This window comes from Anarhichas minor, unplaced genomic scaffold (assembly GCF_050575085.1).
Source record: "Anarhichas minor isolate MPS153535 unplaced genomic scaffold, ASM5057508v1 ptg000045l, whole genome shotgun sequence".
NCBI lineage: Eukaryota > Metazoa > Chordata > Actinopteri > Perciformes > Anarhichadidae > Anarhichas > Anarhichas minor.
Window position 1 is genome coordinate 4,077,501 of NW_027466491.1, and position 12,500 is coordinate 4,090,000.

At 43.2% G+C, this 12,500-nt stretch overlaps 1 protein-coding gene across 1 annotated transcript in view; it reads right to left on the minus strand.

Annotated features, from left to right (window-relative positions):
* LOC142971216 (ELKS/Rab6-interacting/CAST family member 1-like) overlaps window positions 1–12,500 on the minus strand; it is a 95,793-nt gene that overhangs the window by 32,033 nt on the left and 51,260 nt on the right. Inside the window, exon 18 of the mRNA XM_076111875.1 lies at window positions 8,206–8,366. Coding sequence (XP_075967990.1) covers window positions 8,206–8,366 — 161 coding nt within the window. The remainder of the gene's footprint in view (window positions 1–8,205; window positions 8,367–12,500) is intronic.

Sequence of the window (12,500 nt, forward strand, 5' to 3'; positions counted from 1 at the left end):
AGTGGAAGTGGGTCAGAGACACTAGATATGAATGATTTAGTATGGAGGGAGAAGATGGGACGAGAGGCCATCAGAGAGAATCAGAAAAAGCAAAAGAGAGAGAAAGAGAGTGTTAGTAAAATAGGTTAAAGCTGGTGCATAGGATAAGTGTGTGTGTGTGAGTGTGTGTGTTTGAGAGGGAAAGAAAAGCTCCCCTCAAGGAGCTGTTGTACATCAGAGAGGCTTAAAGAAAGACAGCGAGAAGGCTTACACACACTAACACACACACACACGTAGAAAAAAAAAAACAGCATTGACAGGGAAGGGAATAAAATAACTGGAGGATTTGGAAGGAAAACAAATCAAAGAGACGTGAACGGGGAGAGAGGGAGAGGAATGGAGGAAGTCGCGGTGAGGGAAGGCAGAGAGACAAAGGCAGTGAGAGGGAGAGAGAGGAGGGCAGGTGGGACTGCTGCATGACAGAATGAGGATCTGTTCTCGACACATTTCCTCTATTTCTCGCTCCCTTTTTTCTCTTAAAAAACACTCTCGCTCCCTCGCCTCTCTCTTTCTCTGATTCTCTCCCACACACACACACACACACTTAAAAACACACACTGTGACTAATAAGAAAGGTGTAAAAATGCATTATCCATGGTCTGCGGGAGCTTGCTCTTTCCATGGGACCACACACACACACACACACACTCGGAGAAGTGTGACTAAAGATGCAGCTTTGTCTCACTGAGGTTCTTTAGAGTAAATCCATTTCTACGCTGCGCTACAGAGACCAAGACATCTGCTTACAATCTGTCGGCACAAACTCACTCCTGTAACACTAACCAGCCACAGAAACGGACACCTGCGACTCCCAAATGTCTATGAAAGACGATTGTTAAAAACATTTTTTTTGCTTTATTTGACAATGTGAGAGTGACAAATATGTCTCTGGCAATCTCTAGATACACCCCGTGTTACAGCGCTACTCCACTGCCTGTTGGTCAAAGTGCTCAGTGAATGTTTTAAGTGAATGGAGACAAAGAGGACTTAAAAAGCAACTTCAAACTCAGGTAAGACTGTCCAAACGTTTGCAACGGAATCCCCATTTGTTCTATTGATGGCATCTTGCCCGCTTCTATTGCAGCTTTTCATCCAAATGTAACAGAATTTCAAAAAAGAAATCTGCAAAAGAAAATGCAAATGACCGTGTTTTCATCTACTGTAATGCGAATACGAAATGTGTTTCATGTATTAATTAGAGGAAGGTTACAGTCTTCTCATTGGTCCAAACAGATCTGATGTTTTTCGTCTGCTGCTTTTTTCCCCGTGGACGTCGAAGTCACATGCTTCCACCGAATTCCACCTCAGCCAGCTGTATTATCAGAACTTTGATGAAACATAATCCATTTCTTGTACGTTTATGTGCTCAGTTTCTTTGTCCGCTGCGTGTATCCTCTGACTTGAATGCCTCGCTGTGAGCCAACTCTCCCATTAAGGAGGATGAAGTTTTAAAATGGAAATGCATTGTGTACATTGTAGTTGTGCAGTAATTTACATCTGTGAGTCGAAGTCGTCAGGTTATAAATCTGCATGTTTCTCTCTCCAGCTGATGTCTTTCTTTCCTCTCAGAGTAAGTTAAACAAGCCGATCTGTCCCCGTCCTTCTGTGCTCCTCATCGGTGTACTACAGTTTTATTATTTCAGGAATATCGATGTAATTGTTTGGCATCCTTAACGTATAATCAGAGGCTTTGAAAAAAAAGAATCCGTGTTTAGTTTTCTACTTTTTGATAAGTTTTCCCTCTCCATCGCTCCCTCTCCCTCTTTCATTGCTGTTTAATGGTCTGTCTGATGGCCTGGCACTCGCAACCTGTAATCAGCTGAGGACAACAGGCGAGTTCAGGTTTTGCCGCATCCCGTGTTCCTGTATTCTCTCTTGCCACTTGTTTCTTTTTGTTCCGATGAGTTGGGTTCTCTCCCGTCTGTCGGGTCATGTTGCTCTTGTTCTTGGCTCCCTGTGCTTATTTTCGATCCCCTTATTTTCCCTCTTCTTATTAAGTGTTCTTAATTAGTGTAATAGAGACTCCTACAATCCATGAACAGATTACACATAAAATATGGCAATAAGAATAGAAATGACTATAGAGACTCTCTCTTTTTTCTCTGCTGTATATTCAGCTGAAGATCACTGGTTTGCAAGGCTTCAGAGACTTGTATTTGAATACAACTTCTTTTATTGCTTCTATTTTCCCCGATTCAATCTCTCCCTCGGTCTCTCACAAGGGAGAAGGAAGAATCAAAAAAAGCAAAGACGAAGACAGCCAGAGTTGGAGAGAAGAGGGCAAGAAAGGCAAGTACAGAGAGCGCAAGAAAAATGGAGAGAAAAGAGGGAGACGGAGAGTGAGGCGCCCTGATTTCAGCTTGTAAGGCTCGGTGTCAAAGCGGCGTGCCCCTTTTTTGTCAGACTAAACCCTCAACATGTCTGTCATACACACTCAACGCACAACAAATACACACACACACAGGCTTGTTTTGGCACACTGTGGATTAATCTCATTTCTGGGGGATCAAAGTGCTTGCCTCTGGTGCGCTGCCATAAGCATGTGTACATGCATTTGTGTGGGAGGATGTATTTTGAATGTGTGTGTGCATGTGTGTGCGTATACATCTCCAAATGTTCCTCTGTGAGAGAAAGCATCTAAGCAGTCATGCTGTCTCATCTGGTTTTGTAAGTGACTCTGTGTGTATGTGTGTGTCAACATGCACTTCTTATGTTAGCGATGGGATAGCTGCCATGTGTGTGTGTGTGTGTGTGCGTTGTGTGTGTCTTTTACACGTGCAGTCATACTGTTAGTGATGGCTTTCCGGCTGTGAGGAGCAGAGCTGTTGTTCCGTTGAAAATAAGATCTTTGACTGCATGCACACAAACAGAGGGACACACACACACACACACACACACACACACACCATCGATTAGTTTCAGTATGTAGTGACAACAGTGACGACAGTGAGAGATACGGCCAGACTCAAATCAGAGGATAATTGCATTTCCAGACAGACGTAGGCTCAGAATGGAGAGATGAGTGGAAAGAGGCAGAAGAGATGCAAAGAATAAGATGAAAAAAGGAGGTAAAAGGAGGGACGGCAGGAATGAAGGGAGGGATGGCGGAAGGGGTGCAGGGAGAGGTTTGAGGGTTAGACGGAGGCTGGGTGGGAGATAAAACAAAGAACAGAGCAGCAAAGGAGAAATAAATTGAATTTATAGTGTTCACCTTGAGGTATCAGCCAAGGCTCTCACTGCAGGAGGCTGAAGACAGCGCAGCTACTTGGTGTTCCTACAGACTCTCCTTGTAGTATGATTGTACATGCGGTGCAGAAACAGGGTGTTTGTGTGTAAACAGACTTAAAGTGTCCTCATTCTAGATGCTAAATTCTTCTTTTGGGCAAATAGAACATCCCGTTCCAGTACATCTGAATAGATTTTTGGCATTTTCAATGAATCACAAGCCAGTACCTGATTCGTCACAGTCTGAGGCGGCCTCCCCCACACAGAGATTCCAACTAAAATATCATATTTTATTTCCCTACTGAAGCAAACAAAAGTAATGGGACTCGCTTTGTTCCCCGTTGCTGGAAGCCTCGACCATTTGCATTGCCAATACAATTGTCAAGTGCATCGCCGGGCCTTCTTTCTCCACAGCAGGGTCTTTTCATTGTGACGCTTCTGTGTTTTCTTTGGTAACGAATGGCCTTTTTAAGCATCATTAACGTTACAATCTCCCCAACAACCTTGCAAATAAACAGAAATCAGCGTCACAGCAATAATGAGCAGTAAATGAGTGCGTAGTGTGAAGAACACTGCGTGAATGCAGGAGGGGGGGGAAGGACATAAGTGGTTATACATTGAATATATATCGCAGTCTGAAAGATTGATGGATGAGCGGAAGGAGCGAGCGGGACGGGAGAGGAGGTAATATAATTTCTTGGGGATATCACGCAGATTCGTTGGCTCCACTCAGTTGTTGTTGGACAGCTGTCTTTCTCCTCTTTGCTTTCCCTCCTTTTCTCTCTGCCATAAAAACATTTCTGCTTCTTTTCTTTCATTTTATTATCCTCCTCCCCCCCAAAAAACAGATTTATAACTCTTGCCCTGACCTCTTTACTCTCTTTTCTTCTCCTCGTTTTGTCAGTTTTGCACTCTTGTCTTCTTGTTCTGTGCCGTCTCATATAAATGTAAGACTATTAAAAGTGCCTAACTTCACAATAATTAGTTCAACTTCTGTAATATTTGAAGATATCTCCCCAACTTTTGCGTCACTTTACACTTTGACACATTTATAGCCAATCTTGCCCTGAACTGCATGCGTCTGTAAGAAAAAGCTACATGACAAGGTTACGAACTACTATTTGGGAAAAGCTGCTGCAACCATGAGCTTCCAACTGCTCTCAATGTTTCGGACATGTTCAGTGATGTAATGTTTTTAAGCAATCATCACCGTGATAAAAACTAAAAAGAGTTTTTCTTTATCCAAAGCTAAGGTCTAAGGATTGATGGTGCTGTACAGATTGAAAAGCCATTTGAGGCAGACCTGCATCCCAAAGTTTAAGAAAGCTCTCTTCTCTAAAAAATACTCCCCAAAAGCCAAAGAAAATCTTCTGTATGCAAGTCTTAAATTCACCTGTACCGGAGAGACATGCATGTGTGTGTGCTGTGAGGAGAGCAAAAGAGTCAGAGAGAGAGAGTCAGAGAGAGAGAGAGGGAGAGAGAGGGAGAGGAAGAGATGTGTGTAAAAAGTCAGCAGAGCAGAACAGCACAGAGTAAAATAGGCTTTAATTCAACCAGATTGGGATTTCAGACCCGTTACCCCGCTGTTACACACACACACTGTCAGCACATTCCTCCAGCTGGCTGTGACACGCGCGCACACACACACACACACACCTGCATGCTCCAAACACATGACAACACACATGACCACAAGACCACATAAGGCTGGGAAGAAAAGGAGCATGTGCTTATTTAACGTATATCACAAAGAAAACATGTCTCTGTGTGTTTTACGAGTGTGTGTGTACATGGGAAGGTCGCTGCACATAATTTATCAGCGGGAAAGATGCATGTTGGCACCCAGCAGGGCAGATGTGTGTGTCCGTGTGTAGTTCTGTTTGTGTATATTCTGTCCTTGGATTTAGTGTATATTAGTGCGTGTGTGTGTGTGTGTCCATGCAGGAGTGTTTATCGGTGCATATTTACATGTTTGTAGTTTTATGTGCATATTAAATATAAGAATGTTGATTCTTTATTTCTGTATGAATACTACAGTGTGTTCTTGGGCACACACACACACACACACACACACACAGAAACACACAAATATACATCAGGGACTCAAGGTTAGCAGAGTGTTGGAGTGAAGAAGACATATACAGCCAGCTGGTGAAAACTACGGCACAAAGATAGATAGACTGTACACTGTGTGTGTGTGTGTGTCTGTGTGTGTGTCTACAAAGCAATGAGAGAAGGAAAGGAAGGAAACGGAGAGGGCGAGAAAGCGAGACAGTATTCCAGCTGCATTTGCTACATATTTCTTCATGGGAGTGAGAGTGTGAATGTGTGTTAATATATTCCATGTCCGTCCAAAGAAACATGCCGTATCATATATCATGTCTTACAGTAACATTAAACCTTACACCGATGTAGAACTGGGCAACGAGTCAGACATCAAACCTGGAAGAGTTACGGCAGCCTGCGTGTGCAGAGACAGTTTCATGTGCAATACACTGAGATATATGACACGCAGAACGCAGCCACCTTAAACATCTCATGTTTTACATGTGAGGGAAGGCCAGAAGCAAATGACGTAGTTGCTGACCAAACCCTAATGTCTTGTGAAAAATATGAGCAGTGGCGTCATGCACATTACTCACAAGCAAGACGTCAAGCAGCTACCTGAAAAAACCTCTCACTGAGAGAGAGCAGACACAACAATACGCAATATCCCAAATATGCGCGAAGAACATCTTACTGCAGCCTGAAAAATATCATGTATTATGCAAAGGCAGTAAGTTGTCAAAAATCATATGAATGCAACAATGCTGTATAAGCATCTGCAGGGTGTTCTGGGTAAGAAAACTGGAGCTAATTGTGATCAGAAAACCAGCAGTACACAGACGAAAACAGTAGACAGTAAATAGTGTGGAAGTGTCAAAAGGCAAACTTTGGCTGCTGGCCAACAATAAATGAATAATACCTCCCAATTTATGTACAATTATGCGATAGAAATGTATAATTTCACAGGTCAGTAAAACCTCCCCCAAAATAAATAACATTAATGGTACAACAAGTGCCTTGTGAAAGAGGGACTTGTGCAGACGCAGCAGCATTAAAAGCTGCCTTTTCTACTTCATTTAGCCACTTCCCGCTTCTATGTAGAAGTGCTGTGTTAAGAACTAAACAACTAAATGTCAAATAAATAATCTGCAATCACATGGTGAACGCATACGTCATGAAAATGGATGGAACAGATGAAGTGCAGTCGTGTATCTACACAAACACCAGAGACGATCGGCAGAGTAAATATTTGGTCAGTAGGTTTGATCTGTGTATGGAAACACACGGTCACACCGCATTTCATAGTTGGGTAGTGATGCTAACCACAACGGATTTACACACACACACTCACACACACTCACACATGAGCATATCGGGACAGTGAAGTTAAATGATAGCTCAGATTGAAACATTCCCACTGGAGTCTGTTAAATCTAATTATATATGTGTGTGTGTGTATATGAGTGTCTGTGTGTGTGCGTGAAGAAGGATGCATGTGTGCGCCGGTTACATAAATATTCATCTTGACGCCCGTATTTTCTTGAAAGGAACGCTGGACCAGTCAGACGTCAATAAATCAATCATAGCGTGCTTGCACACGTGCGCACTCGCACATGCAAATTCACGTACGAAAACAAGGCCTCGCATTCTGATACGCTGATGCTTGTAATAATCACACGGGTCGTTACTGCGGCGATAAAACGGCCTATAACCTGCTCACCTGGCCTGTGAATGGACGTGCTGCTGGACACACACACACACACACACACACACACACACACACACACACACACACACACACACACACACACACACACACACACACTCTCTGTGTCTCTCTCTCTCTCAAAAACAAAGAAATGCATCGTTGGTAGAAAACGCCGAGGACGGAGGAGAGCAGGAAAGCTAAATCACAGAGCATGCCCTCATTTTCCCATCATGCCACAGTAAAAGATAGTCCCACAGCGTGTATAAACGCGCAGGACATGCTAACACGGACATTCTCCTTGGCTTCTATTTCAGCCCAAAGCGTTCCACTAAATTAGACCTCGTTGTAAGGTCTCAGCGAGGATGTAAAACAGCAGAAAATACAGGGAACCTGCAGTTGGAGACTCCTCCAACTGCAAACCCACCTATTAAAATTACATTATAATGTACACTGAGTTACAGCGTCCGCATTAGTGTGTGCGTGCGTCTGTGTATGTAATCAGTCACATGAAGGGCTCGACAGCGGTACATGGTTATTGCATTAACACACTACTTACTTCTATGGCTTTAAAGTGGTGAGCGAAAGAGGGAGGAGATACAAGTAGAAAGAAGAGGAGAGAGAGAGAGAGAGAGAGAGAGAGAGAGAGAGAGAGAGAGAGAGGTAAAGACAGGAAGAGGAAAGAGGGAGCTGATGAGGTGTCGGTTGAAGATCATGTCAATGTGACCAGCGACCACCTTCCTGGAACACTGAGGCAACATGGGAAAGTACTGGAGATATCATAAGAGTTGCTAATTTCGGGGGAAGCGTTGAAGGTCAGACTTCATTCTGTATATGTTGATTGATATGACAGCTGGTTAAGACAGTAAGTGAGGACGAAACAATACAGGGAAGTAGAAACATTGTAAAAGTTGTTGTTTCATATTTCATTTTTTTGTGTCAGTCAGTTGGCCCAGACTGAATTATCTCAACAAACATCGGATGGATTCCCATTCAATGTCGTACACATACACGCGTACAGAGCCGTTTATTTTCATATCACACGAGTGTTTTTAAATCAAACACACCTCTGGGAAAAAAAAGCGGTGTGTTTGTGTCTTTGGAAACATGACAAATGACACAGGTGTCGCTGCGCCCGTCAGCTGTTAAACATGTTAACATAAAGAGAAGTAATGAAATGTGTGTCTTACTTCATCTCCAGGACCTCCTCCAGGTGCTTCCGCCTCTCGGCCCGCATGGCGGTCAGGTGACCTTCCTTCTCGGACAGTGAGAGCTGAGTTGATGACAGCTTGGCCTTCATCACCTCCAGTTCCTGTTTCACCCTCTCCATCGCAACCAGCAGATCCTCCACCTGACACACACACACACACACACACAGTAAGGAATTTTAAACATGTCTTCTACTTTTTCCAACTTCTCTCTCAATCTGATATTTTTTCTTTCGCTCTTGCCTTCAACAGAAATCACCGTTAATGTGTATGTGTTGTTTCTTCTTCTCTCCGTCTGTCTGTGCATCTGACAGCTACTCTGCTTTTGAAATGATTTAATCATTTCTCTGTTGTTACACGAGATGCTCGATTGCAGAACATCAAACGTGTCTCTTTTCTCTCTGTATGTTGTTTCTCATTCTCTGCTCTTATGGACTTGATCTTTGTCTCTTTCTCTGGGTGTATATCAGATTGTCAGTTTAATGTCTGGGGTCGAGGTGACGAGGTCACTGTATGTCTCACAGCGTGGAGACGACCTGGTCTGCCACCAGTAGAGCGCGCGCACACACACACACACACGCACACACTCTTTCTCTTTTCTTTCTCCTCTTTCTCCATGGCTACAGTAGGGTGGAGCTTACAGTCTTTCTCTGTTTCTATCTCAACTCATATTGTTATACATTTCCAATTGTATTTTTAAATCCTTTCAGAATAAGAGCATAGGGCTGACGAGAGATGGAGAATGAGAAAGAAATAGAGACAAATAATGTGTAATTGTTGATGAATGAATGAATAAATGAGCAAACAAATCAATGAAGAAACTTTTTGTGCACTTTCCACAATAGCCGTACCAGTTTACTGGCCAACACGTAAAAAGTAACAGCGGCAGTAAATGCTGATTTGTGTCCCATGCTGCCGTTCATTAAAATGAAAATGTGAAAAATGTGTGGAATGAAAAAAAACACGCTGAATAGTAAAGCCATGAATGAATGGTGAAAAATGTAGAGTGAAGCACCGGTGAGTGAGGATTGTTTTGTTACCTTTGACCACCTAAAGCCGGCTGTGGTGAACTCATGCATTGGAATGTGAGAGAGCTGCATACAAAAAGAGCAAAGAGAGAGAGAGAGAGAGAGAGAGAGAGAGAGAGAGACAGAGAAGAGACAGGGAAGGGAAACGGGGGTGAGGGAGGAGAAAAAAGGGATACAAAATGGGGGAAAGAGAGAGTATGAGACAGAAATATAAGAGACGGGAGGAAAGAGAATAAGTGCAGAAAAGGAGAAAGAGCAAAGGCAGAGTGAAGGAGGGACAAAGAGTATGAAAGTAGGAGAGACATGTAATAGAGGACAAAATAACGAGGCAAATAGGGATATATGATTAAAACAAACACGCAGGGAGGAAAAGCAGAGAAGAGAAGAGGACAAAGAGAAAAGTTGTAAAAGTGCTCAAGTGACGAGACGAGATAGAGAAAGCAAAGTCGAACAAATGCTAAGCACATGAAAGAGAGAGATAAGCAGATAAAGAAAGTGCAGACAGAGCGCAGAAATGCTGAACAGTCAGAAACACGGGCAGCGTTAAAAATGCAATTCAGACAAGACATGAGGAGAGGAGAGGAGGGAACAGATGACTCAAATAAGGACAGGGAAAGGAAGGAAGGAAAGGAGGACAAAGGAGGAGAGAACGGCCTTTGGCCGACATCAGAGAAGTAGAGATTGAAGGGATGGAGGGATACAGGGAGGGGTGAGGAGTGACAAGGCCCGGCTGGAAAAGAAGGAGCTGGAGGGGAGGAGGACAGCAACCCCTTCAGTCTTCTGAATGTTTGTGCGCGATTGTGATTTAAACTTTAATTTAAGAGGAAGAAAGGAGCGAAAGAAAGACGAAGGTGCATCGAGTTCAAAGAATTACAATTGTCTGGTTAATGAAATATGGAAAGCTGGAGAAGAGGACGTCTGTCTTTACTTTGGTCTCTGAAGAGACAGATGGAGTGTGTCATACCGTTGACTCATTTCTCTGTCGCACACACACACACACACACACGCACACCTTTCTACACCGATCACACACACGGTAGTGACTCACGTCTAGAAAAGGTTTAGTATATTTTCATGTGGTCGTGGTCAACCGATTTTGCCGGGAAAAACCTATCCAACGGACAGTCCCTCTCACACACACACAAACACACACAGATTGTCAATACACGGCTGCATATTAAGGGTGTGTGTGTGTGTGTGCCAACGCTATAATAAGCAATGTGTGTGCCTTTGAACGGGCCGTCCTCATTAAGGGAGGAAATCGTCCCTCCCCCTGTCATCGTTTTATAAATGATTATGTGAAAGAGTAATTGCAGTGACGCAGTCTTAAAACGGGAACACAAAAATATTTATTTCCAATTTACTCATGTGTATAGAGACGCGTTTCCAGTTAGAAAACCAGTCCATCTGGCTCCTGCTGAATGCGATGTTGTGCTGCGCCGGTGCGCTGTTTAAATAGCAGTTAGCACTTTTTTCCGCCATGTTTGTGTGTGTGTGTGTGTGTGTGTGTTTTGAGAGGAATATGCGTATGTATGTGGAACGCCGTCTTGTGTATTACTATCCTGTCTGTTGGTACCACATGCACACGTGTGCATGTGCATTTGTGCTGAAAGGCTGAGTTACTGTTGTTGATGTTGGGTGAGGACTGCACTGAGTGTTTGGCTGCCATCTGCGCTCGTCCACCGCACGCTGACGTCTCTACTCCCTTCCTCCTCCACTAAAGCATTTGAACACGAGGACACTCTCCAGCACCCTGCCCCGGCCTAAACGGTCTCTGCTCTGTCTAATTAAAGCTGCCACTTTATCGTTTTGAAGTATTTCAATATAACGCCGGCAAATTAAATTTGAAACTCGTGGCACATTTACTGTAAGCAAATGAAGAAACAGGCAACTTTAGGAGATGTGATTTTCTTTTTCTTGTTCCGATCGTTCGGCCTGTTTGATCTTCTCTGCAACTGTGTCTTTGTTTTGTGGAATTGTAATTTACCCATAGTTCACTACTGGATATCAGACTAAAAGTCCCTTTGGCGCATTTTTGTTTACCTTCCCACTGGGTCTGAAGAACCATGAGTATTAGGCAAATTAGTCTCATAATGGATTAAAAAAATTATGGCAGCAGCATTTTTGATGCAATTTTTACACAAGAGGAAACAACAACACAGACTCATCATGTTGTTCTTTGTAGTTACAGGAGATCTAATGAAATTATGCAAAGGAGACCTGCAGAGGTGCAAAAGGAGACTGCTCGTCTCCAATCCAATCTGCTGTCTATTTCTGCTTTAATAGGCTACGTAACAATAATGTAACAAATAGCCCAATCAAGAGTAATCTTGAAGCCGAACCACATAACTTTGATACCAGTGGCAACCAGTGCTTGTTGACTGTTGTAGCAGCCTACGGCTACGGCCAAGGAACTAAATTTAGACCGTTGCTCCTCCAGTCTAAATGCAGGTTAGGTTCCTGAGTTCCTGAAATGGTTCCTGGGCCCCCAAGAAAGGTCACTGCGCAGTAAACTGGTCGATACGAGACTGATCTAAACTAAACACGACAGCAAGTTTGTTTCAAGAGTCCTATTCTTCCCCCAGTTGTTGTCTAATATGTATTTTTCCACAATGATAAACTGTACAAATGGCAAATTGTTTTGTTTAATTTTAATATATGTGCAGAGAAATGCATGTGACTCTGGATGTTTTTCGTGAAAAGATGTGTTTTTCACCTACCTAATGATACCACACACACACATAATCTCTATCTGCTTGTTCAAACCCATCAGTTCAGCTGCATCCAATTCCCAGGGTCAAATATCCACCTCCAAAATGCTATTTCTTTTTGGTTGCATCATTACCTCAAAAGAGAAATCCAAGCAGTCGTTTGCATCATTTTAAACATGATATCCTGCAGCACCTTTGAAACTTGGGGATCTTGACTGGAATTTGAAATAAAGTTCTGTGAGTTTGAACGGCACAGGTGGAGTTGAAGACGATACACTTGTTACTTACACCTTTGGTAAGAGAGCATAATTAACTACTTTGCCTCCATCTGTCCATAATTTTTCTTACACGCATCTGCTTCTCTTTGCTCGAGGTCGGTCTTTCCAACATCTGTCTATCTGGAACTCATTCTGCTGTGGCACCCACGGACATTAACCATGGCTGAGGGTGTCAGCAGTAAAGCATGTGTTTGCATGCCTGTCTTTATGTGTCTGTCCAGAAGTAGCCTGGTAAGTAAAGGCCAGACAGGACGGCCAAC